Raw genomic sequence first — 25,494 nt, forward strand, 5'->3', positions numbered from 1 at the left:
GCCAGCTCTCCCAGTACAAGGAAATAAAAGTTTGGGGGCAATCAGTGTCTTTCTGTCCATTCTTCTTCTTGCTTTCAGAGCTTGATGAGAACTGGTGAATATTAGAATAAACAGAAAATTCCAGCACAGAATTATGAATTCATGAACTTGGTGAAAAACCCCTAAACAAACCAAACTTCAGGCTGTACATATTTGGCCTGTGATGGTGTCAGTTCCAGGTACATTTAAGATGCACCAGTGGGGCACTCCCATCGCTTGGTACTTCTAAAAGCTAACAAAAAACAGCACCTTCTTCCCTTGGTGAAACGCAGGAACTTTGGTTGTGGAAATTTAAAACGAGCAACTAAACAAACAATCCAAACCTGAAAGGAAAATGAAGATTCTTCCAACCAGAACATATTTCTAGCTAGGGTGAAATGGAGGCTCAGGCTTTCGGAAGCGACATGGAAATTATTAGTCAATACTTATCCCCTGAATTCTTTAAATGACAGGAGACTGTTTACAGCTAACTGAGAAACAGAACGTTCTTGGCCCACTGTGAACTTACTGAATTTTAAATTTTCCTGTTTTCAAGATATTTAAAAGAAAAATACAAGAGGGAAAATGATTCTGTTTCAATTTACAAGACAAATGGAAAAGCAAAAATGAAAATACCAGGTAATTTCTTCCTCCTTCGCATGTAATGCCAAAGACACATCTTCACTTCAAATGAAGGAATAAAAAGAAATGGCTTAAATACCAATATAAAAAGTCTTCTTGTGGGTCATATGTCCATAACTGTGATGTGTTACTGGAACCAGAACAAGTTATTGTTTCCCTCTTGCTCATTCTTTTCATGCTCTTATATTCTCTCATTTCTTTTTACAGGTATTTTTGGTACTGTGAAATATTACCATCATTATTATTTGTATGACCCATAAAATCAATTTTCACAACCTCATCTTGCCCAGTTCATCACATTGGTCATACCATTTCCTTGTTCCTTTCTGCTATTTATATTCCACTTCCTAAATCCACGAGTAGCAGAATAACCACTGGAAAAAACCCCAAAACCAATAAAACCAACGAAACAAAGTGAAAAAGCAAAAACAAACCACGGACAGTTTGGCAAATTTCTTTCCCTGATTATAAAAACTGCCTCATCATTTCTCCTGGCGATTCCTTCCCCTCCCCCTCGTCCGTCCCAATATATACTGTAGAACTGAAGGCATCAAGGTGTGGTTAAACCCCAAAAAAACCCAGCAAGGAGCTACACTTTGTCTTTGAACTTCCCCATGTAGTTTCGTATCTCTTTGGAGTCCCCCAGGTCCATGTCCTGGCACACCCACTTAATGTCATCGTCATTGCTGCTGAGGATGGAGTTGACGGTGGGGCAGCCGTCGTCGGGCGGGATGGTGGTGAACGTGGTGAACTTCACCCGCTTCCGCTTGGACGTGGGCGAGTGCAAAGGCTCCGCCTTCTGCTCCTTGCCCGGCCTCCCCCCCGGGTCCGCGGCCCTGTGCACCTGGCTCTGAGTGTTCTTCTGGGCGCTGCCATTGAGCAGCTGGTTGCTCTCCTCGCTCCCCGAGCCCCGGTCGATGATGGTTGTGTGCTCGTCCTGCTGAGGTGACGCGTCTGCTGTGTTCTCCAGCAGTTCCGCCTCGTTTCCCAGCCACACCCAGTCGTGGGAGTGGGTCATGGTGGTCTGTCCTTCCACCAGGACCTGCTTGTGGCGGTACTTGAGTGCAAACGTTGCACAGTTGATGAGGAACACCAGGATCGCCAGGCAGAAGACCCCCAGCAGAGCATACATCCCGATCTCCAGGTCACTGAGGCCCCGGGGTGTCTGCACCAGGTCGCTGTCCTCCATGCCAGCCCCGCCTTTGGGCAGGTCCACTTGGGCGGGGAAGTTGGTGAAGTCAATGGGGATGTTCTGCAGCTGGCTGTCGTCCGAGAGTTTGCCGCCGTCCAGCCGGTTGTTTCTGATGACTTTATTTTTGAGGATGGATTTTGCCGTGGTGCTGACCTTCCTGAGGGGCCCCTCCTCCCTCTCTGCTGAGGAGCCGCCGTAGTAGCGCCCGTCCTGCCCGTAGCGCTCCTGGTCCGAGGCCTTGTGGCGCCGGTCGCTCGCGTGGTTCTCGATCTCGTCCGCGTCGTAATCGCCGCCCGCGTCCGCGTCCGCGTCGTTCTGCCCAAACTTGACCTTGATATTGCCGCTCCCCACGGCCAGCACGCTTTTCCTCTTGGACTTCTGGCAGGCTTCAGAGATCATCATATCCACCTTGATCAGCGCTCCCTGGCCCTCGCCTTCTGCCGCCACAACGGGCCATTTCAGGGCAGGGCTCTGGTGGATGGACACAACGGCTTCGTCCAGCGACACGGCGGAGAGGGAGAAGTCCTTGGGGTCATAAATGTCCAGCGGAGTAACAGAGCTGTCACTGAACTGGACCCAGGTGCTTACCACAGCTTCCTGAAAGGAGAGGGACATGGTTAAAGACAGGGCCTTAAATAAATCAGCTCAACCCCCTGCAGCTCATCAGGCTCCCAGCTCTGACTGGCAGCTGGAGGAAATGGGAGACACCGGCTCTGCACTGTGTTTAAAGCAAACCAAGCCTCGACTGACGGGGCGCACAACTGGGCACATTTGTCACTAAAGGGTCCACTGCTATCCTCCCTGAGAATGTTTTGCAGAAGGACATGTAAAATAATTGATACGAGATGTCCTTCTCACCAAAGTACCCATTAGCAGGCTATAATTTTACAAGCTTTGTAAGGAAAGTCGTTCCCGTCGTACAAAAGCCGGAAGAGGCAAATCAGAAAAGTTACTAGAGGCACTCGACAGAACACTTATTTCCCTTGTGTTCTACATGCACAGGTGTCGCTGGGGCGCTGTCAAATTAAGGCATGAATATCTTAGCAGGAGTAAGGAGCTACCACAGCATCTTGGAAATGGCTGGAGCAGAAGATTCATCTGAAAGAAAAAGACTCACAGAACAATTGCTGTTTTGCTGGAGAAAGGTCTAAGTAAAACACACATTATCCTTGAGACAACTAAAAAGTCCACCAAATTTTTGTGTCAAGCAGAGGAGGATGGGGATTCTGGCATGATCTCTACAATAAAAATACAAATGGCCTGGATTTAATTGGTCTGTCTTTGTTCTCTGCAGGTAGCACTGTTAGAAGTCATCATCAGAAGCAAACACAAAGCCAGAGGTCAGCTCTTTGCCATGTGAAATCCCTTCCAGATGATACAGATATTTACTTCTCCACATCTCAATAGCTTTCTTTGCAGGACATTTCTTTAATTTTTCATTTGTTCTATGCCTTGCCCATTCAGGCAGCAGACGGCCAGGCAGCTTGCCAGAGTGCAACTTCCCACAAAAGTGAAGTTCTTTGCTTCCCAGACTTCAACCACAAATGGCTCTAATAACTTTACACTTGGGTACATCAGAACAACCGGGCTGAAAAACCAGCACTGGGGAAAAACACTGCCACCCTGTTAATGTCCAGTCATAATACAAATTTACAACTTAATATCGTTTTCAATTGGCTGCAATTTGTTATGCTATGGTCATAAACAAAGAGAATTGCTACCCTTCTAGTTGAATTTAAAGCTTTTTCAATGAAAACAGCAAGAGGCATTTAGCTGTGCAGAAGGTTGGGTCATGCTGAATATTTGATTTCCAAAGCACTACCAGCAAGTAGGGGTAGTGAAAGAAGAAAAATAAGTTGTGGCACAACAGGAAAGAAGGCAAAGTTCTTGGTGATTCAAATTTACTTCAAAGAGCTGAAATGGAGCCAGGGCAACTCAGGAGCTGGGAAGAGTGAACTGCATAAGGAAATTAAAACATCTGATCTTTCATTGGAGAAACAACCCTGAAATGGCTGAACAGACAGAAACACAAAGCTGCAGGGCACAGCTCGAATTTCTGTCACAGAAATCTATAGTAGAGCAACGCCGGTCACAGGAAAGCAAAGGGGAATTTTTAATGGATATGTGCAGAGAGGAGAAGATTCATCTCCTCAGGCAATTCAACACTCTGTTGCTTTCCTTCTCCCTAAACAAGAGGTCAGCCTCGTGTACCACTGGGGAAGATACACTGACTTTCCATCAGCCTATGCAGGGGAAAACACCAGCATCATTTCCAGCACATCATCACTGCCTGCCCGTGGTGCTGCCTTTTGGAGAGCAGCCTGAGAAGGGAAGGGCAGAATTTTGGACAGGTAGGACTGGAAATGATGACACCTGTGCCTCCTTCCCAGCTGGGAACATCCACAGCTCCGCAGCTCTACAAGACTCACGTCACTAAATCCTTTGTGCATTTGGACAAAGTTGCCAGCAACTTCAAAGCAACTTTTATTCTTTAGGCCATTGCTCTACTATTCTGCATTCCTGGTTTTATGAAGCAGCGACAGAGAAAAACGAGATGGCAGTCAGCTGAAATTTGCAGGCACACATGTGATTTACCGTAGGTAACAGAGGTGTGCACTGGCTTAGCCATTATTTTCTACCAGCACTGACGATTTTTATTTCCAAGAGAACCTTTTTTCAGAGGAAGAACCAATTCTTTTCACAACACAACATTGCCGTGGACAACATTAATTAAAAGGGAAAGAAAACAAATGAGAGAAACAGGGAGAATTTAAAATCCTGCCAAAACATATTGTATCAGCCCAAATATTCCATTTGAGATCATCTCCTCTCATTCACATCGTTAGAGGAAAGCCAAAGGCAGGGGAAGGAAGTGAATTTCCCAAATGATTATAAATTCTGAAAAGCTAAAAAGAAAAAAAGGGAGGAAAAGGAAATGATTTAGTGCCACGTCCTTCAAGGAGCTGTTTCTGCAAATCTGGTGTACCACATCAATAAATCCCCTCCACATCTCTGACAAGGTCCTCCAGTTACTCTCAGGAGATGAAGATGGATTGGAGCCTTCTCACCTGCAAAGCTGCTGCCCCTCGTCTCATGCCCTCCACGCTGAGGTGACAAATGCTTGTGCTCTTAAATTATCAAGCATAAACAAAGACTTTGAGGGATTATCTTGCTTTCCAGTCTTTCTTTCCCCTACTTTTCCTCTCTCTTCTCTTCACACACACACACACAGAGGTGCTCAGCTGCACTCCCAGAACGAATGACCCGCACGGACACATCGGTGCCACTGTTCCCCACAGAGCAGGAGGATCTGCAACGCTGATCATGATGTGAAGTGAGTCCAAGAATGTTCACTGGATCATGTTCATGACAGCAAAACCCAGTACGGAGATGTAGAAACTGCTTCCCACAACCACTGTTGATTATCATCAGGCTTTCCTTAAGCACATAGAAAACTTTATCAAGACATATTTTGTCTGAATTTTCCCTTGTGCTGTTGCTGTTCTGTTCCTCCATTACAGGTGGAATGGAGGATTTCAGCTCTTGATCTGTGGCAGTTCCACCACCTTTTCTGGCCCTCAATTACATTGTGGCTTACCAGTCCAAAGATACCATTTGATAAATCTTCTTGGATAAACTGGTTGCATTTTAGAGAATTCTGCTGCTTAGAAACAAAGATCAGGATATTTGATTTTCTTCCATGCTCAGAATAAAGAGGCCTTTTAATGGTCTTCATTCACTATAGCACAAATAAAAGTATTTGTGGATAAGCCCTCAGTTGCTGGGGTCAGCTGCAAGAGTCCTGGAGTGAGGCAGGACATGAGAGGAAAGAAATGGTTGGCTCTGCAGAAAACAAATACATCCCTCCCTCAAATAAAGGCAAAGGAATACTGTTCTCAGCAGCTTCTATTAGACCAGCACTGATTGTTCTGTCTGGGGACTTGAATGCTGGAATGGATTTCCCCAGCAATTTTATCACATGAAATATCAAAGTATTACATGTGCATTTATTTTTAAGCCTGTGGCTGGTGTAGTAAGAATTGGGCTTGATCGTTATGATGTGGAAGTGAAAGGCAGCCAAGACTCAGATCTTAATTCAAACCATGCATTCCCCCACTGTGTATTTCTTTCTCTCCTTTCTGTCCAATCTGCTAATGTGACATTCCTTTCCAGTGGGAATTTGCTTGCAGTTGCAAGGGAAGAATTCAGATTCTAATCTAACAATGCATCCCTTCTTCCTTTCCCATGCTGCTTAATTCCTTTGTCATTCCCGTGAGCCATTACATTGCTCTGTCAGTTCAAAGAAGATATAAATACAATTTAAGTGTAACTTCCACTGCCAGGATGGGGTAACGAATCCACACCATAAAAATACTCCTGGTACCTGTTACTTAACTGTGAGATGTCAGTGAATTCTCAGAACTGGTTTGCATGAAGGCCACAAGCTAAACCAGACCATCCAAAAGGCAGTGACATGGGAATGACCCTGGCTTGTTGTCCTGACCAAGGTTGCTGGGCACCCTCCCCTCCCAGCGGAGTGAGAGCAGCCATCCCCAGCCTCAGGGCTGGATCTTGTCACTGATGTCAACAGGCCCTACACCTGGAAACACAAGAATTTGGTTTTTAGAAAGCAGCAACACTGCTCTTTTTCCCTGAGAAAACATCTGCAGTTTACATTAATTTACATACATTAATGCACAGAGCTGTTTATTAAAGGCCTTTTTTCTTCTTTCTTCACTGACCCATTCCAGTTCATCAGACCCCTTTAGACCCTACAGTGACAAAAAACCTGGGTATGACTCTGAGCTTCCCTGAAGAGCCAGCTGAGCTTTGAGAGTCTTTGAAGCTCACTTAGATCAGAAGACACTTAAACACTGTAGGTTTTCTTTTGTTTACATTTTGGAGAAGCCTTTAAGATGACAGTGTTGATTTAACAACCGTCAGCAAGCCAAATGGAACAGCTTTCCTACCTGAGCAGATGGCCACTAAAAATAGATTACTCACAGCTACAGTTTCCAAATTTTGAGAAGTTACTTCATCTTTGGTATTTAGAAGTTGGTCAACCTGCATCTATTTTTAGGCACCCAAATCACTGATCCACTTTTCAGTGCCAATGAGCTCCCTATTGATTAAAAAATAAGATGGGCTCAGCATCCCTCAAGGTTACCCTGCCACAGCAGATAATTAGCTGCCCAGCTACAGACAGAGGTACCTAACTTAAGGCATCCAAAAAAAGGCTTATCTTCTTTAGAGTGCTTTGTATTTATGGAGAAACTGCCAACTTTTCAGGTGTTTTGGCTGCTTTGTGCTGCGTATGCAGACAAGATGTGGTCATTATCAGCCAGTCATTATGGCCACTGAAAGAAAGCCACAGCACAAACTCCGAATTCGTTCCTGTGCTACTGAAAGATCTGCACCAGCACAACCTGTGCAGTGCTTTGTGCCTTGCACTGCACCCACAGAGGCACTGCTGGCTGTGCTGGGGACAGTGCTGGGCCTGCACAGCCCCAGTTCCCCAAGCACATTTGCTCATCTGGGCTGCAGCTTGGCTGCTGGAGGTGCTAAAGGGGAGCCAGGGAAAACAGCTGACCAAGAACACGACTCTTTTTTTCTGTGTGACCATGCTGACACATACCCAATTGTTCCTGAGGGAAACAAAACCTTCAGCTGTCTTAATTTTGTTTTTCAGTTGCATCAGTAAGGTTTGCATGAGTTATTTGGGCCTTTTTATAAACTTGCTTGAGAGGAAAAGACACTTAAATAATGAAGTTCTCACAATGTTCAAGTATATGCTTACTCCTGGCCTGTCTCCTTGGAAAAAACCCTCTTTCAAAAGGGCTTGATTTTCAGAAAACACTCAGCACTTGCCTTCAAAATTCCAGCTCAGTCAGGATCTCAGCTGATGCACTCCAAATCATGAGTCACTTCTTGCAAAATTTAGCCACAAACATTCCCACATTTGCATTAATTTTTCTAAGGGAAAGTGACTTAAATGTTATATCCTTCATTCAAACTGCAAATGAAAGGAAGAGATGTCTGTGACTCTATAGGTCACTCCTACGCTGTTTCCTTCCATTTATTTCCCAGTGTGAAATCTATTCCTGTCTTGTTTTTGGTGATGGAGATGCAAAGTCCCTGAAGTCTTTTCAACAGTCTACAGGCTGAGGGAGACTTAGGCCGGAGGAAAAACAAGTGTCTTACAACAGGGTAGAAAGTGAAATGAGCTCAGCCTCTGGAAGGGAAAGCGTCCCAGAAAGCAGGGGCTGTGCTCAGAGTGAGCAGGCAGGGTCTGGAGCCAGACACTCACAGCTTCAGCAGGAACTGGCCCTCACAGATGCCCTGAGGGAGGAGTGATGCTCCCAGCAAAGCTTTCCATAGGGAAGCAGGCTGGGCATTTCTCTTTTTCAGGGAGAAGAGGAGGTGTTGGAAGACAGGCAGAGGCAATGGGCAGGCTCCAGAGGGGAGCTGGGAGGAGAGGCAGAGCCTGGAGGGGGAACCCACCAGAACGAGCTGCTCTCTGCTTGTAGGGAATTGGGACAGGAGGCACCAAGCACAGGAGCAGTGAGAAAAAACCCACAGATCTGGGACTACTCCTGACAACCTTGGGCATTGTAGAGCCTGCTGGAGAAGGATTTCCACTGCCTTCTAATGGGAATCTGGATCCTGGGGTTTTTTTTCCCAGATGGAGTCTGGAGAAGAAATAAGGAAGATTTTCAACTTCTATAACTAAGAAAAAGGTGCTTGATTGTCTCTTGCCTCCTGTTTTACAGTGGGTATCTTCAGTGAGCACAGATGCCACGGTGTGACCTGCAGGCCCAGGACAAGGCCAGCAGGCCAGCAGCCCTTCACACTGCCCAGCAGCCCCAGGGAGAAAACACTGCTCAGAACCAGGGCCTGACATCCCCACTCACCTCTGCTTCAGAAAAGTGCCACTCCCAGGCACCTGAAATTGTCCTGCAGAGGAACAGCAGCTTAAACCAAATATTTCACTGAAATCATTTCAGAACATGGAGGCTGGGAAAAATCATTTCAACCCAAACCACGTTTACACATTTTTACTCTTTTGTATTCCTTCCTAACTTGCCAGCTGCAGTGACATATAGTGACATGTCACATCATATTGCCACGCCATAAACAACAGGAGGTGTCACGATGGGCACTACTGGAATGCCCTGGCAGAACAGGCCACAACCCAATGCTGATAAATATCTCTGCATACTCAGGACAGGCCATCTATAAATCTGAGAAGCTGACAGTGGGACTGGGCAGCCTTTCCAGAGCCACAAGCTCTTTTATCTGCAATCAAAGCCATGATTCTTCCAGTGCTGCTGCAGAACAGGATTGGGTTAGAAATGCTTCAGTTTTTGTTTTCACAGTCTTTGAAGACAGCATGCCAGATGTGGTTTCTAAGCCCTGAAGAAGGGTATAAATGGGTTAATTACGTAAGATTCTTATGTTTACAGGATGCAACAAATGGAACAGATGGGCACCACGTCCTTCTAGTTCAGACATTTTCCTGTCACTAAGTTATAAAACAAACGAAATTATTTTTATGTTCCAGAAAATTAGGTAGCAATAATCATGAAAATGGGCCATAAAACTTGACTTGAGATCTCTCCCTATCTATGTGAGATGAAAAGCAGTTTCTGCAGGAGGAGTAGCTGTGGACAGACTTAATTGCATGGTCCCCAGTCCCAATCTTCAAATCCACCGACTGAGCGAGCGTGTTCCAGTGCTCCTGACCCTTGGGTTTACTCTGGGCCAGAGTGACTGTTGGACTTCATCTGGTGCTGTTCTCCAATCTTCTTTTCCACAGAGGTTGTGACCTGAGACAAGCTGCTTGAAAGACCCCCTTTAGAGAGATGGGAATTTGCTGGCTTAAGATCAGCACATGAACTGGATGAGGACACCCCCAAAATCCGTATGAACAATAAAAGGGGAGACGAGCCTGGCAGTGTGTCATGGCTCCAGGAGGGAGAAGAAATGCATCTGGCCATCTTCTGCCTCTATTTTACAGCTCTTCAAGATATTAAGCTGTGACACACAGAGCTCTGTGCTCTCCAGCATGAAAAACAAGGGCGTGCTCATACAGCAAACCAGGATCACTGTCCAAAGACTGCCCATGCAGTGAAAACAACACGGGTTCATTAGCTAAAGAAAGGGTATTAAAAATGTAAATAGCATCAACTTGAGCGTAGTGAGAACTTTTACTGCAGATGAAGTCCATACTTGAAGGGAAGAAATGACAAGGCAACTCCAGAGTACCTGCAAGGAAAAGCAATGAACATGGACATGGACTACACCCGAAGCCTAAATTCTGAACTCGTTGTGAATTATCATCTGTACTTCACACTGCTGAAATCCTGCCCCATCCCAGAAGGCAAACCCAGTAAATCCAGAGTGCACAGTACCTGCTTAGGAGTGTGAAGCAGCTCTTGGGCAACAGCTGTAGCCACAATGGCCCTGCTGGTGGCTGCACTCGGCTGCAGGAAGAGCGAGAGCCCAGACACCAGCTGCACGCCCAGGTCTGTTATGGTCACTTTGTCATCCAGCACAGTCACTGTCTTCTCTGCCAGGATGGAGTCAGACAGAGGAGACAAAACCTTTGGAGAAACACAACACAATCAACTTAGGAAAAGGCTGATCAATTATTATAACCTTTCTTAAGGTCATCGTCCCTTCTTGCCTCCAAAGCTTTGCACACAGAAATGCAGAGCACACAGAAAAGGGAGTCTGATCTCATCAGCAGGGTCAGAAAACCTGAGTGGAGGGGTTATGGCTGAGAACCATCCAAGACTGGGAGCTGTCCTGTCCCAGCTGTGTTATTTGCATCGTGTCACCACGAGAGTGGATTTAAAATTTTCTTCTCCTGTTACTCTGTGTTCCCGTATGGACGAGCTCGTTAAACTTCCCAACTACTCCAAAGGGAGGCTAGCAGCCTAGGATTTGTCCTTCACTTCTCAGCTTGGAAATTCTTGTTCCTCTTGGTTTTTTTCTGTTTCTGATGGAACATCAAGACAGCAGAATATCCTTCCCTTCACTGAAACTAAGGGCCATGCTGCTCTCCTTAGGGAACTACGGATAGCCAGTTCATGCACATGCTGTCTCCTCCACCTTCCTCATACCCACAGGCTAGATTAGCTCTATTCACCCTTTCCACACTGGCTTTAGTAAGGATTCCCATCTCTAACCCCACACCGAGGTTCTCTGTGGGAATGGCAGCGTGTGGCAGGCACAGAACCATCCCAGAACCCCTGCCCAGAGCAGGTACCTGCATCGTGGTCATTCCCACTTCCCGTCCGATCAGGATCCTGCCTTCCTGCAGCTTGGCAACGTGAGGATCCTCCAGCTTCATGAAGTCCCTGACCATGTCTGTGATGTCGAACTGCCAGTCGGAGCCCAGCAGGAAGCTCAGCTGCCCCCAGGGGCCGGAGTCCTCAGCCACGAACTGCGTGAGCACCCTGACCATGGCGTGCTGGTACTGCAGGGTGCAGCCCCTGCCCCTGCGCTCATCCTCATCCTCGTCGTCGCTGTCCCTGGTGGGCCTTTTGGCAGCAGAGAACAAAGCATAAAGAAATGTTTTCAAGAACATCAGTGAAAATTAACGTTGGAGTGCTAATGGAGAGTGCCCCCTTAATGGAGAGAGCCCTCCCTTCTGGTTTTTTGGACCATGGATGACCCATGGCTGGAGGAGCACACAACTGGACTGTGCCTCTTTTCCATCTGTGCTGCCATCTCCAAACAGCAACTCTGCCCCTGGACCTTACCAGAGTTCCACGCTGTACTCTGTTGCCCAAGACAGACACGTGCACAGGAGCAAAAATCCCACAACTTCTAAAAGCTTTATTGTATCTGCAGATGCCCAGTGCAAATCTGGAGATTCCAGTACTGCTGCTCCTCAGGGGAAGACGCTGCATTTTGGGAGCACTCATTTTACAAATCACCCAAGAAATGTAGCAACTCAAACCCACCTTTTGTTGGAAACAACAGGGACTCGCCAGCCTTTGATCTGGCTCAGTTCAGTGTCAGAGATGTCGATCTGAAGGGGCAGGCGAGGCACCCACACCGTGATCTGCAGGGGAGCACTCAGGTACTGGTACGTGAAGTTCACAAGAGCATTCACCTTGCCTTTCATCTCCTTGCCATTGACAAAAACATAGTCACACCTGTCAGAAACCTGAGAGGGGCAAGAGAGAGGGGAAAGAGAAAAGGTGATCACTGTGACAAAACAAGCTCCAAGTGTAATCCTGGCGGCTCAACCCCAAAACAAACAGAAAAGGCTCCCTTCTCTTTCTGCATGTTAATGATGGCCTTGTACAACGGGAGCAGATGAACACAAAATCCTTCCCTGGCTCAGGAGGCACAATTATGCTGGAGATGCCTAAAGACTGGATACTATTTATGAAGCCTGCGGTTGATTTTCCGTCTGCGATGCAGCAAGCTACAAACCAATGGCAGTGCTGGGGAATTCGTAATGAGCAAAGCTCCTTCCCAGCTTGGTCAAGAGGAACCCAGCAAACCCAAACTGGTCTCCACAGGGGCAAGCAGCCAGTCAAAGCTCTACCCTGAGGATGACCTTCATCAGGGGGCGATGCTGCTTTCAACACTGGCCCTGCAGTAGATTTCACCCACTGAAGAGTAACAGAAGTCTACTCATTTCCCCTGCAATAAACATTATCTGTTTATAAATGTTTACATTTTGATTAAAGCTGTAAAGTATTTCTAAACGCTACAGTAGATTTATCATTAATATGTAAATGCTGTCCTGAAATATAAGCAAGCATTATCATAGCCGTGTAAGAGTTATATCAGTAATCACTTCTTTAATCAGTGTTGTAATTTACAGACCATTGAGTTTTCTCATTTATTATGTTACTGAGTACTAGTGATAAAATCACTGCTGGATATATAAATCATTAAGAGAGATGCAGATAGTATGAAGTGACTCCATGTGATAAAGTCATTGTCATTTCTATTCCTAAAGGTGTCATAAATGTCTGGGGAAATCCTGTGGCACATTAATCATACATTAAGTGGTGAGCAATGGGAGCTGTTACATTACTAAATGAGCTGGTATGTCTGCAGAAATTAACAGCGAACCCAGCAGATCCCAACTCCTGCTCTTGCTCCCATCCTGTCAGAATTCTATTTCATCACCCCTAACGAGCATGGGTAATGGTGGAAATGCATCTCCCCACCTGAACATAGATTTGTATTATCATCTGCTCCCTTTTATCCATTCCCAACACCATTTTATTCAAATGAAGATTATCAACTGGCAGTGCTGATGTCCCCAGACTAATCCAACAGATGGATGTCCTCTGTGACCACAGATGCAGGAGCTGAACTGCTCCCAGTTGGACACACACATCCCGTTTGGATCCTCTCTCGGGTTCAGGCACTGCTCATACTCTGGTAAAATATTTGATGATGAAATTGCAAAAAGAAACTTCAGAGAACGTAATACAAACATGTCTCTGCCACATTCCCTCAGAGGGTTATGCTCTGACAGCTCTGGTCACTGAAGCACTACCACGTGCTGCAATACCTGACCCATCCCTCTCTTCAGGCTTCTCCCTCAGACCATCTGAGGCCGGTTTAAAAGCCTGAAGGGGGCAGAAATGTCTTCATTTTAGCACTATGAATGGCATGGCCTAATTTTCTATCTATTAACTTGAATGGCAATACAGGAACGGGTTTAGTTCACACCAGGCTGTTTCAGAATGACTGTTTGATTAAATCTGAAAGTACTGTGCAGCAGAGGTCACGAGGAACCCAATAATATGTATAATATCCTACAAAATAGCAGGCAGTTATTCAGAACACACCCCTAGATGGGCTGCTTTTTCTTTCTATGGTGTCTCTGCATCAGCTTCACCCTGGGAGAGGAATCATCCTGAAAATGTTTCTCATTAAACAACTCCAAGTGCAGGCAAGCAAGGGCTGCATGTCAGGAGGCCCAGCCCTGAGCTCCTGACCAGGGAGGTGTTTCTGCCCAGAGCAGTGAGCAGCCCCTGGGATGTCCCAGGGACACTCAGCCCCTGTATCTGAGCTGCTGATGTCCACCCTATGTCTGGAATATGCGACAAAACAGCTTCAGATAAAGCTCTTGGCTCTTCAGCCTTATCTTCCTTTGAGCAGAAGTGTTTGGGAGGCTTGTCAGCAAAATCTAATTGAACTCTGCTTGGAGCAGCAGCCATTGCTGTCCTGAAGCTGGCTCCATCCCACCCATTTCTATGGAGTTCAACCCAAAGACAAAGTGAATGTTCTGGTTTAGTTGTGCAAGTTGCTTATTTATGCACCACGCAAACCACTTGCACGTGCTGATAAAAGACTTCTGACAACACACTCAGCTTCAGACTGGTCAGGTCTGCTCTAGATGTATGATTTTATACTGCCTAAAGCTCTGTGTTGTCAGTAACTGAACAAATCTAACTGTTGGGGAAAGAAGAAGAATAACAACAGTAGCAAAACTGCAATTCCAAAATGGTTCTGGGCTGAGATCCAATCTCCATCTGTATCTGGAAAGCTGCTATAAGCCTTTGTGGGTATGCCACAAACAAATGGCTAAACAAGTCCATCCAGCATCCTAAGGAGGTGGCTGAGCAGCCACCACAAAGCCTTTCAAACTGCTCTGGGTTGGTATTTATTGCTGGACATGCATCAGCAACAGTGGCAGGTCTTTAGGAGCTGCATTGCGAAAAACATTATTCTCTTCCCCAAGAACAAGCACTGCTAATGTCCCTACACATGCTTTTCCTCTGCTCCTGTACTTCTGATAAGGAGGCAGCACACAGAGGAAAGGAGCACAGCTCATGCTCTATTGTGTTCCTGTAATTCTGTATGCATTTTAACTCTTTTCAGGTACCCCTTCTGGAAGCATCATCCATTACTTCTGACAGAGAAGGGCAACACTTCCCAACTAGTGCTACACAGGAGAAAGCAGCTCTGCATCTAATCACCAGGTGGGTGTGCTCTCTGTGGGTTAATGATATTCACCTCTCATGAAATGTTCAGGTAAAGCCTTTCCCTATCTACAGCTTCTGTAAGCAACACACCTCAGCTAAGCTCAGCCACAGCAGAAGAAAATGAGAGCAAGTGGGTTTGCTTTCCTTGCCCATCCCTTATACAGTGTCACTTCAAAAATAAATATACAGGGTTTCTCAGCCTTAGAGAACAAATCCAGATCTGCTACAATTTACAACACCAGCAAGCTCCAGGCAGGGTCTGATTTTCTGAGCAGACACCTCTCACCAAAGAAAAGTGTACAGGTTGTGTGGTGCCACAAGAGAGCCCCAGCCCAGACTAACTCAGGTGGAAGTAACACCCCAGACAACTTGGTTCTGGAGTTACTCAGTGTAGGCTTGGCAAAACTGCTTTGATCTGTTCTCCTGTGGGGTAAAACAAGCTGGAAACACAGGGCTGGTAGGGATGACCAAAGGCAATGTCACATGGAATCATGGAGGAAGGATAGAAGGCAGATTAAAGAAAATGGGTCACATTAGAACTCAAAATCTCTTCTTTTTTTTTTAATTAAAAAGATGTATTTGTTTAAGGGTTTTTGATAGATAAAAGTGCTTTTCTGTTTTCCTCCAGGCTTCTGCCAGGTCAGGGAACAGTGCATGGACAATCTCTCAGCTGTGGGTCCTGCCCACTCCAGGTCAAGGAGTTTCTAACAGAAGCTGGAGACTGTGAGCAGTGATGTCTCTCATCTCCTGTAGTATTTATGCTTTTACTATGAAAACATCTTCCCTCTGAAAGTGCTTTTTATCTCTGGCATCAGAAGAAGTGAGCAATGATGAAGGGAAAGCCTGCTTAGCCACCACCTTTAAGTGATTGGGTTTTTTCTTTTCTGCTTAGCAGATCAGCAAGAAGTTTTGCATTTTAAAGAGCTCTCTGATGCTATTTCAGCAGTTTCTTTCATTATTAAGCTGCATTCAGCTACTTTTCCCTTTTTTCTATTTTCCTAACTTCTTTCTCCAGATTAAAACTAAAATAAAGAACCAGACAGCAAAAGACAGGGCTAAGCACAATTCCCCAGAGGCTTCTTCTCTGTCTTTTTCCTGGCATTACATTTTTGTGCCCCCTTGTAACAAAGGCCACTGCCTTTCCAGATGACTTGGACAGATTCTCTCTGCAACAAATCACATTTTATTGAGCTGACAGAGAAAACTGCAGCCTGGAAATCAAGAGAGAGTCACTACCTGTGGCACTCTGGGGACTGAACCTCCCTCTCCACCTGGCCCTCAACAGATGGGCTGCAGTGGATTTTAAGGATATTCCTGGTACTGATGCCACTCAAATGCAGAATCTCTGGGTCTTCCTTCACTTCCTCCTTCCAGATTAAGGTTTTGATCCCACCATGACCCCTGTACTGCAGAACTGCAAGAAGGGAGCACGAGCTGCTCGGGGTCACCAGAAAGGATGAGACAAGGACACCTCGGACACCACAGCCAGAAAGGGGCTGTTGGCACCTCTGCAGAATATTGGGTTTGCTGGGTTCAATTCCACTACAGGTTCCTGAGAAATCTTCCTTCAATTACTGGGGGAGGCAGGTAGTTTTAAAAAGACAAATTTCACGTCAAATACAAGCTAAGGCTGCCTTTCAAAAGATGGTGAACTCAGAGCACTGTCTGTTCTGGTTCGTGTCTGTTGTACACAGGGGTGGAAAGAATGACAACTGTAAGACCTAAAAATAAATGAATGGTTGCCTCTGTGAGTCTACTGTAGTCCAAGCTTGTTTATTCTCCCGTGGTTTGCACCTCTGGAGATACCAGCCCAGTCTCTGAAGGGCAATTCAGAAGGACGAAGAGAGAAGGTTTTAATGCAGCAATCCTGTCAGGTTTATGGAGACTGAAAAACCGTGAGGCATCAGTCTGTTTTGCAGGTAGCAGTCTGTGTGGCCTTAGGAATGAGGAGACATGCTAACAGTGGGTGTCCTGCTTGCATTCATCAGGTTCAGAACCTTGTGTTTTGGTGTGTAAACCCATTTACCCAGTTCTTGCTGTACTCATGTAAATGTTGCTAAAATATTCAAAGGTTATATAAATGTTTAAATATTTATGACAGCACTTCTGTGAGCAGAGAGCTTTTTCCAGTGTCTCTTAAAGGAATCTCAGTTTCAGTGGAAAAAAAAAATTACAGGATAATCAGTAAAGAATAGTGGTGTTCAGCACTTTTCATACATGAGACTCTTTGTGTTTAGCTCAGTGTCATCACTTTGACACGCCAGGAAGGCACTTGGAGCTCATGGAGGTCAAGCTTTGGGAGCAGCCATTCATTCCATTACGGAACACAGAGCACCAGGATGACCTACTCACCACAGACTAACATGTAATTTATAGGAAATACTAGACTGTGATAATCATTCCACAAGCTTTTTGGATAATTCTTTAGAATTCTGTAATATTCATGTCCTTGCTACAGAATCTCTCCTAAGATTTCTTTTTAACAACATCCTCTGTAGAAAGGGAATTATCCTCTATTAAATTCTACAGGTTTTGAAAGAGAAACTCCATGTATCTCTCTAGCTTTGATTCCAATTAAACACTATGGTCTTATACACAAAGCAAATCCTCTGCTACATGAACATTAGGCTTCATAAGAAGGATTTCAATGACTGGCTGCATAATCCCGAATAATCAGTAACCTAGTGGAAAATGGAAGCTGTCTCAAGGCCCATAGTACTCATTTTTTCAAATTAAACTGTTTAAGTCTGATAAAATTTAAAGCTTCAGACCTGAGCTCTTCAATGCTATTTACAGCTCTGTGACACTGCTAGGGCAGCCTTTAGAATGGAAACCTCCATTCCAGGAGCTGCTAATTGCTGCAGTGACCTGACTTGCCAGAGCCACCCCTGGCTCCCCTGATGCTGCTGAAACTCAGCGGCCCAGCAAGTGCAGCCAGGGGCTGCCTCCCAGCACAAAGGTAAACACAGCTCTGCAGACTGGGAAAAATGGCAAAACTGTCATCTTCCTACAGGAAAGGCTTGATTTCATCCCATTTCGTCCAAGAATAACCCCGAGAGTTCTTTTTGCCTATGACCCACCAAAGGAATGAATCTGTTTCTTGAAATAGTTGAGGAACAACGATTCCCATTCTGGGCCCAGGGAGCAGGGCAGAATTAACTTTATTAACTGACTCAAGCCTCGTGCTGCCTCCCTCAGAATGAATACCTGCAGCTCTCAGTGGGTAACAGGGCTTGTGTGCCAGTGGTGCTTTGTGCTGGCAAACAGCTGCCACATCACACACGTGGGTTCCGTCCCCGTGGCCAGTCCTCAGGCAAGGTTCCCAGCAATCCACACGAACAACACAGGGATGGAGCCCCGAGCACTGAAGAGCAGAACTCTGTAAAAGCAGGGACGTGGTTTGGACGCAATTTGGGCTCTCTCTGCTGAGCAGGGTCTGCATTTTCAGTATCAGCAGCCAGATTAGCAAAACTAAGCGGAAACCCCCCAAAGCTAGAGAGCTTTTCTTAGGCAAAGGCTGTACATTACCTAATCTCATTACAAAGATTTCAGCAGCAGCTTTGCAGAGCAGCAGCAGTACATTTAACTCACTGAATATCATTCACTACGACAGAACTGAGAGAGTACAAGGGGCACAAAATGCCAGCTGAGACTGGAGGGCATCTATTTGCTCCCAAACGACCAGCTTTTGAAGCTGAACTGTAGCTGTGCTGAACCACGGGAGCTCTCTGCAGCTCACATTATCACAGAACCCAAAATCTGTCTTGTTTTGTGCACTCTCCAGTCAAAGAATTTCTGGAAATGGGGACGAACAGAAAGCTTGGCTCCTGTCACTGGGGATATGCCAGCCTATATATGCAGCATGGCCCCACATATTTTGCCTGGCAAAGCAGGATCCCAGGGTGAAATGACTTTTAATTCCATCTACACAATCTGGGCAGTAGTTGCACATTTGAGAACATCACAGGGCTCGTCATTTCCTAACTCAGTGTGTATCACACAATACACAGATTCACAATGTGTAAATTACAACCAGGGGCAGAGAAGCAAAGTAGAAGCAAACCATCCTCTCCTCTGACTGCATTACTCAGACAGGCCTGGAGGAAACTGCTCCTCTTCCCATCACATCTGCAGCTGGAACAAGACTGGTGGTGTCTCTCCCATTTACTTTCCCAGTCTTGATCTTGCAGCTTTGGAGGTGATTTTGAAGCACTTTCTGTGGAACCTGAGGTACTGTTACTGCTACTCTGACTTTTCACTGGCTGTACTGGTTCTCCAGACCAACACCCCCAGTGCAGGCAGGGAGCTGGGTGAAGGCACGAGAGAACAGGGAGGCAAGCCTGCGAGGATATGGTTTAAAGGTTTCTTCAGCTGCCCTTGGAATTTTTGCCTACTATGTGATGGCAAGGTATTTACAGCTTTTATTGCTGAATGTATCTCAGTCCATGCCAATTTTGAGCCTCAATTTCCACAGGGGCTGGCTGCTGGGGGAGTGGTGGTGACCATTAGTGACAGAGCATCTCCTGTGAAAGCTCCACCTATTGCTGCCCTACTTGCTCTGTTGGCATCTGGCAGAAGCATGCGGTAAAGCCTCATTTTTATAAAGCTCCTCTGAAGTTTTGCTGCTCTGCTGATGTGTATTGATCCCAGTAAATCACAGGACTGTGGAAAGTATGGAGGAGGGCAAGGAGGTGGACTTTCTATTTGCTATTCTGTTCAGAATATAACAGAACAGATTTGCCAGAAGAAAATCCTTCAAAGTCACAGGGGCTTCAGAGCAGCAAAACAATGGCATTTCCATGCTGTGACTTTCTTCCCTGTTTTTAAAGCTATTCAGTTTCACACCAAGGACTCTGTTCACACAACATCAGAAGGGGAAAGAGGAGCCACCAGAGAAACAGGCTGCTGGCTTTGGGCTCACAGAGAGACGCAGCTGCTGCTTTTGAGGGCTTTCAGGCTATTTTGGGGTGTGGTCAGCGGGAACTGCATTTGCAGCTGCCGAACAGAAACCACAAACCCTCACGGGCAGGAGGCTGGTAGTGGCCCTCGGGGTACGGGCACCACGCAGGGATGTGACAGAGACCCCACAGCTGCTCTGTGTCCCTGCAGTCCCGGGCAGAGCCCTTGCTCAGGGCCCCAGCAGCGTGGCTGGGCTGTGGCACACGGGCTGAGCTTGCACATCCTCACCTGGAGCCAACCAAGCCTGACCATGAGCACACAGGTACTTTATGGACTTCCAGAAAGTCACCCAAGTGCTTCATTTCCTAAATGAGAGCACTGCTCCAGGTGTGGCTGTGTGGGGTGAAGTACCTGCAAGAGGCATTGCCCCTCCCTGAGCAGGAGCTGCTGGTTTGGATGGACCCTGAGCCCTGCAGGACTGACAGAAAACCACAGAGGAGAGCACTGAGTTGAAGTGACTGCACAGAATATGGCCTGTCATTAGATTGGATTGGTCATTGGATTCCTGGGAACCCCACCTGGTGTGACTTTCCATTTCTCCCTTTGTTTTGCAGGGTTGAGTTAGCAACGAGACCTGTTTTCATGAGTTTATCCACCTACTCGATATTCAGCAGGCTCAGCTCTACAGCACTTGCACCCACCTAACAAACTCCAGACAGAGTTTTATTTGACCTAAGTAAAAAATAAGCACTAAATTAACTGCATTATATGCACTGTAGGAGCTTTTCAATGGAAGCCAGTGTTCTTCCTCGATCCCAGCAGCTGACAGGAACCACCAGTTCTTTCCAGCCAGCCCCTCGTTTTTATTTTCCCCTATAACCTGCACTAAAAACATAATGGGAAGCCCTAAATCCTCTGAGGCTTGAAGTCTTTGCAATAAAGTCCCATGTGAAGAATATGAGTGTCTGCTGAGGTGCAGAACTGCAGTGCCAGGCTGGGCACTCCGTGGGCAGCAGGGGCTCAGAGGGATGAGGGGAAGCACAACGTGTCCATGACATGCCAGAGTTTCTAATAGAACAAAATCTCCTGGAACTTCCCCTTGGAATCCCCATCTGCATCCCACACCACTGCCTCCAGGTGCTGCTGGTAGGGCAGCTCAGGGAACAAACCCTTGGATCCCATGGGAAGCTCTGTTCTGAGCAGATTTAGCTTTCCTCTGACAGCCACTCATGAGATCCCTCATTTTTATACTTTGGCAATATCTGTTCTAAAGTTTCACTGAACCAAACCCAATTATCTCCAAGCCATGCTGGGGACACGAAGCACTGATTCTCTGTGAGATCAGCTCTGTAATGCTCATGATGGAACACTTTAATTTCAATAATAAAGGACCAAATCCTGAACTAGCCCCATGGAGAGCAACAGAGCAGATATTTATTTAGACCCTTCCTTAATGATCTTGAGAATCCCCACACTCATCAGCACTGCACTGCTCCAGGACTGCCCCTGCCCTCAGAGCACAAGGGATCCCCTTCCCCCAGCACACAACCACTGGTTCCAGTCAGAGCATCTTTCTACTTGGTCCCTACACAGTATGATGAAAGGAAATCCATAGATCTTCTTTTTGTTTCGACTTTTCTTTTCCTGGAATAGCCATGGCACTATGATGAAATATTAACGAGCCTGAGGCACTGTCCCCATAACATTAGAATTTCAGGGTCAGTGTATTGGGTTGACCCTGAGTTGATGGACAGTCTTTGAGACCAATTACGCTTCTCACAATTTACATATTTAAACCGCACAGAAAGGCGGGACTTCCCCTTTGGCGGAGCTCGCTTGCTGGGAGGTGGGGGCAGCTCAGGGCCTCCCGGCCCCGCCGGGCCGGGCCGGGGCCACTGCCCCTTTCCCCCTCTCCCAACGCTGTGGCACGGACCCTGGGTGGCTGGGGGGGGAACTGCCTCAGAGCCACAGGCAGCTAAAACCAGCCATGGACTGCTCACAGCTAAAACCAGCCATGGACTGCTCACAGCTAAACCCATCCAGCGCGGCTTCTGGGGACCGGCGGGTCCCTCTCCTCTCCACGCGGAGCCGGCGGAGCCAGCGGGAGCCGGCAGAGCCTCCTGTCTGCAGCCAGCACACTTCGTGCTGAACTGAAGAAGACACCACGCAGCCAGCAGCACAGAGGGAGCGAGGCTTTCCCCACCGTAAAGCCCGAACAAGAACACCCTTCAGCATGGCGGCGTCAGAGTCAGAGAGAAAGAGAAGTGAGTCACATGGGACGGAGCTGAGCATGGCGACTGGGAGAAAAGAGGGCGGTGCCACGATTCTGGCGCGCAGCTTAAAAGAAACCTTCTTGCATGCCGTGGTAAGAAACTGTAATACCACAAACTTTGTCTCTTTAATCCATTTGAAGAACATGGGGGGATGGAGTATCTTCGTGTGCCTGTGAAGATTGTGAAGAATGCCGATGTCAGGCTTTATAGTAATAAGAGGCTGTTAAGAGACTTGTGGCGAAGAAGAGCCTTTGTGTGCAGGCCAAAAGAACTTATCCTTAAAAAGATGAATAACCCCATGTGATGGCCCATGTTTTGCAGTGTGAAGGAACTGTGAGATTTTTCATGGGAGAGATGTTCCACACACAGCAGATTGTTTGTTTCCGGGCGGATCTGCTGTTAGTGGCAGTTTGGGAACCACGTGCAACTGAAGGAAAAACCCTTTTTTCCCTTAAGCATAAGAGAGAGACTTTTCAAGAACTGGAACACTGACTAACATCCCATGTTCTGTTATCCCTTGTGTGAGCTAGGTAAAAGGAGAGAAGTGCTGGCTGGAGGGGGGGGGGGGGATTTGTTTTCGTTTTGTTATTGTCTCTTTACTTTTAATTCTATTAGTAATAAAACTCTTTCATTGTACGGCAACTGTTTAAGGTTTGTGCCTGCTTTGCGTTTCTCCTAACTCTTATCTCACAGAAGAAAAATAAGTAAGTAATGAATATTTTGAACCAAAACCACTACATTTAATTGGTGTTTCTGCCCGGTTTCGAACTCAACCCGCTACAGTCAGCTATAATGAGTGCAGGATTGAGGCTCAAGAGTTTGATTCTTTAAATGCTGCCTATAGCTCAGCAACTCAATCCACTGGCAGAAAAATGCAGAACTCATCTTTTAATAAAAATACCCATGGATGCCACTGCCTAGTGGTTCCTTTGCCTATCAGAGTGCAAACAGTTCTTCTGTTTTTAGCTGTAAAACACACTGCAAGTTTTGCAAATACTGGAAAGCAAGGAAGAGCAGTGAAATTTGTTTGTAGCAAAATAAACAGCTGAAGAGGTTCAAGCATAGTTGTTTGTGTAAGACTGGGTATATTAAGACAATAGCAAAGCATCATCCAAATAACGAAGTGCTGACAACTTCTCCTCAGCAGATCAGGTATTGTGATATGGTTCCAGATAGAAAACTTAGAAAATAAATGACTACAATTAGTACACAACTATTTATTTATCTCTTGCAAAGACGTCCATCTGCCAGCTACCTCCTTGGCAAACTGAGGTGCTCCTGCATCGTGCCTTACCCAGCATCCAGGCTGACCTTTAATCTGAGCAGACACACAAATGGACAGCAGACACCTCAACAGGAGCTCGAGTCTCCTCAGTGATCATTAACTGCATTTCATAAACTGCTTCCACTACAAACGCCAAAATATCCGAAGTATTTATGAATCCTCCATGACTGTTTCGTACCAGCCTGTCCCCTGATGGCAGCAGTACCCACAGTAAAGTTATTCTTGTGTGTAAATTATGGCCAGATTGGGGCTCTAAACAAGATCAGCAATCTTGGCAGGTGTCTGTGACTGCCCCCACTATTGCTCTCTCAGAGTGTTGATACCAGCAGCAGTTCCAGACTTTTCCAGCTATTAAGGCAGAGCCCAACCATGAAACCCTCTAGCCAGATTTTCAGCCCCCAACTCCTCTGTTGCTTTGATTTGGGATTTTGTTTGAAGCTGCTGCACCAAGACAGGGACAGCTGTGACACTGTCCTGGATTTCAGCTCCCAGCAGAAATTCCTGACACTCCTGCAGTGGCCTTACCTGCTGTTAATGTCATCCTCTAGTCCTGATTCCCAAGGGCAGCAGAGCCCAGTGCTCACCAGCAGCCACTGAGGGACATCCTGAAGGCCAGATCTGTGTTTCTGCTCCCACTGACACCCCCAGCAGCTGCACGGGTGGCCCAGTGTAATCTGAACCCATGCTGTGATCTGAATACACCTCAAAGCTATTAATGCCCCTAAAAATGAGCAGAACCAATAAAGGAGGTCTGCAGAGTACAGTTCAAGGCTACCACACTGAGATTAGCCTCTAACTTTTAATTTACCAACTATAAACACCAGCACTACAATAAGAACACAGTAAGGTGTACAACATCCCCTCATATAGCATCAGGGTAAAAGCTGGTTCAGGAATGATGAAATACAAATCTGAAATGTTTACAGCAGCTGCTGAAATACACAGAGCACTGAAAATGCTTCAGTCCAGGTTGTTTTCATGGAAAACCCCAAACTTAAGTTCATAAACACTATTGAAAGTGCTCAGACTGGAAATGTCACTGCAAGGCACTGCAAGGCTCCTGAACCCACTGAATTTCCACTTGAATTCCCAGCAGATGGAAAGGAGCCTATGCATGCAACTGCAATTACCATTAATGGATCCAGATATATGGATTCTATTGGTAAATTCCAGCTTAGCGAAATAAAATTTGGCTTTTGCTTCCTTTTTAGTGCCGTAATAAATTTTGTGTCCACTTTTAAAAGGTTGGACCACTGTGTGAAGGTCTGGAGCACTCAAAGGCATTTAAAGTTCATGAAATCAGCTGTAAATTTGGAAGTAAAGACTGGGAACTATGAGACAGTAAAAAAAGTGGCAGTCAGCACATTCAGACAGGACACAAACTGTGCACTGAGCTGCCTTGGGACCATGATTATCACTGGGAAACTGTTACCTGCTATTTGACAGATCCAGACAGATCCTTATTTCAGATTTCCACGGGGTTCTGTTACTGAGAGCAGTGTAACTGCAGCCCAACTGAAGTAAAAATGAACACAAATAAGCTTTGAGCTGATGGCCAATTGCTGGGCAGAAGCATCACCTCTAAGCTCTTTACATGAACCGTACAAAGGGACGTTCATTCAGTAACTAAATATGACAGGCCAAGTGCTGACAGGCACTGAGCACCTTCAGCCTCTGGCCTCACTCTGTCAGGTTTGCCTGAATCCAAAGTTACCAGAAATTCCACACAATTAAAAGCAAACAAAAGTATCTGCCTGAACCTCTAGATAACAATACAAATAAGTATTAAATAGCTCTCAACAGCTCTCATCAATAACTCCTTTTTTGCTCCTAAATTTGTGGTTTAAAGTAATCTACATGGCTTTAAAAGAACTATAAACTCATGCACACAGCCCTCGTACCATGGGCTTTGCCCAAAAGACATAATTTATGATGATGGGATTTTAATTTTAAGCAGAAAGGTTACTCCCACCAAGGTCTCTACACCAGGATTTCACAGAGGAAGATGCGATTTCTAAAGAACTGAACATAAAAGCTTGATGGGGAATTTCAAAATGAATTAAGGATGAAAGGCCACTGTGCTCATTTGAAGCTTTCTGAGTGCTTTTTAACATCTGAACCAATTGAAGATGTCAACTTGCCTTGAACCCCAAACCACTTCCCCATGTAAAGAAAGAAATTTCCTGGAAACAAGAACATTCTGGATGGAAAAAAGAA

General features: G+C 46.0%; 1 protein-coding gene across 2 annotated transcripts in view; it reads right to left on the reverse strand.

Moving 5' to 3' along the window:
• Positions 1–1,249: 1,249 nt before the first annotated feature.
• Positions 1,250–25,494, reverse strand: part of TMEM132C (transmembrane protein 132C) — a gene marked incomplete at both ends in the record, with an annotated part of 190,908 nt that continues 166,663 nt past the window's right edge. For both annotated transcript variants that reach the window (XM_082293692.1, XM_082293693.1), the window contains 4 exons: positions 1,250–2,449; positions 10,264–10,455; positions 11,124–11,397; positions 11,824–12,029. In XM_082293692.1, the coding sequence (XP_082149818.1) occupies positions 1,250–2,449; positions 10,264–10,455; positions 11,124–11,397; positions 11,824–12,029 (1,872 nt within the window). The remainder of the gene's footprint in view (positions 2,450–10,263; positions 10,456–11,123; positions 11,398–11,823; positions 12,030–25,494) is intronic.

This window comes from Coloeus monedula (assembly GCF_965178545.1).
Source record: "Coloeus monedula genome assembly, chromosome: 18".
Classification (NCBI taxonomy): Eukaryota; Metazoa; Chordata; class Aves; order Passeriformes; family Corvidae; genus Coloeus; species Coloeus monedula.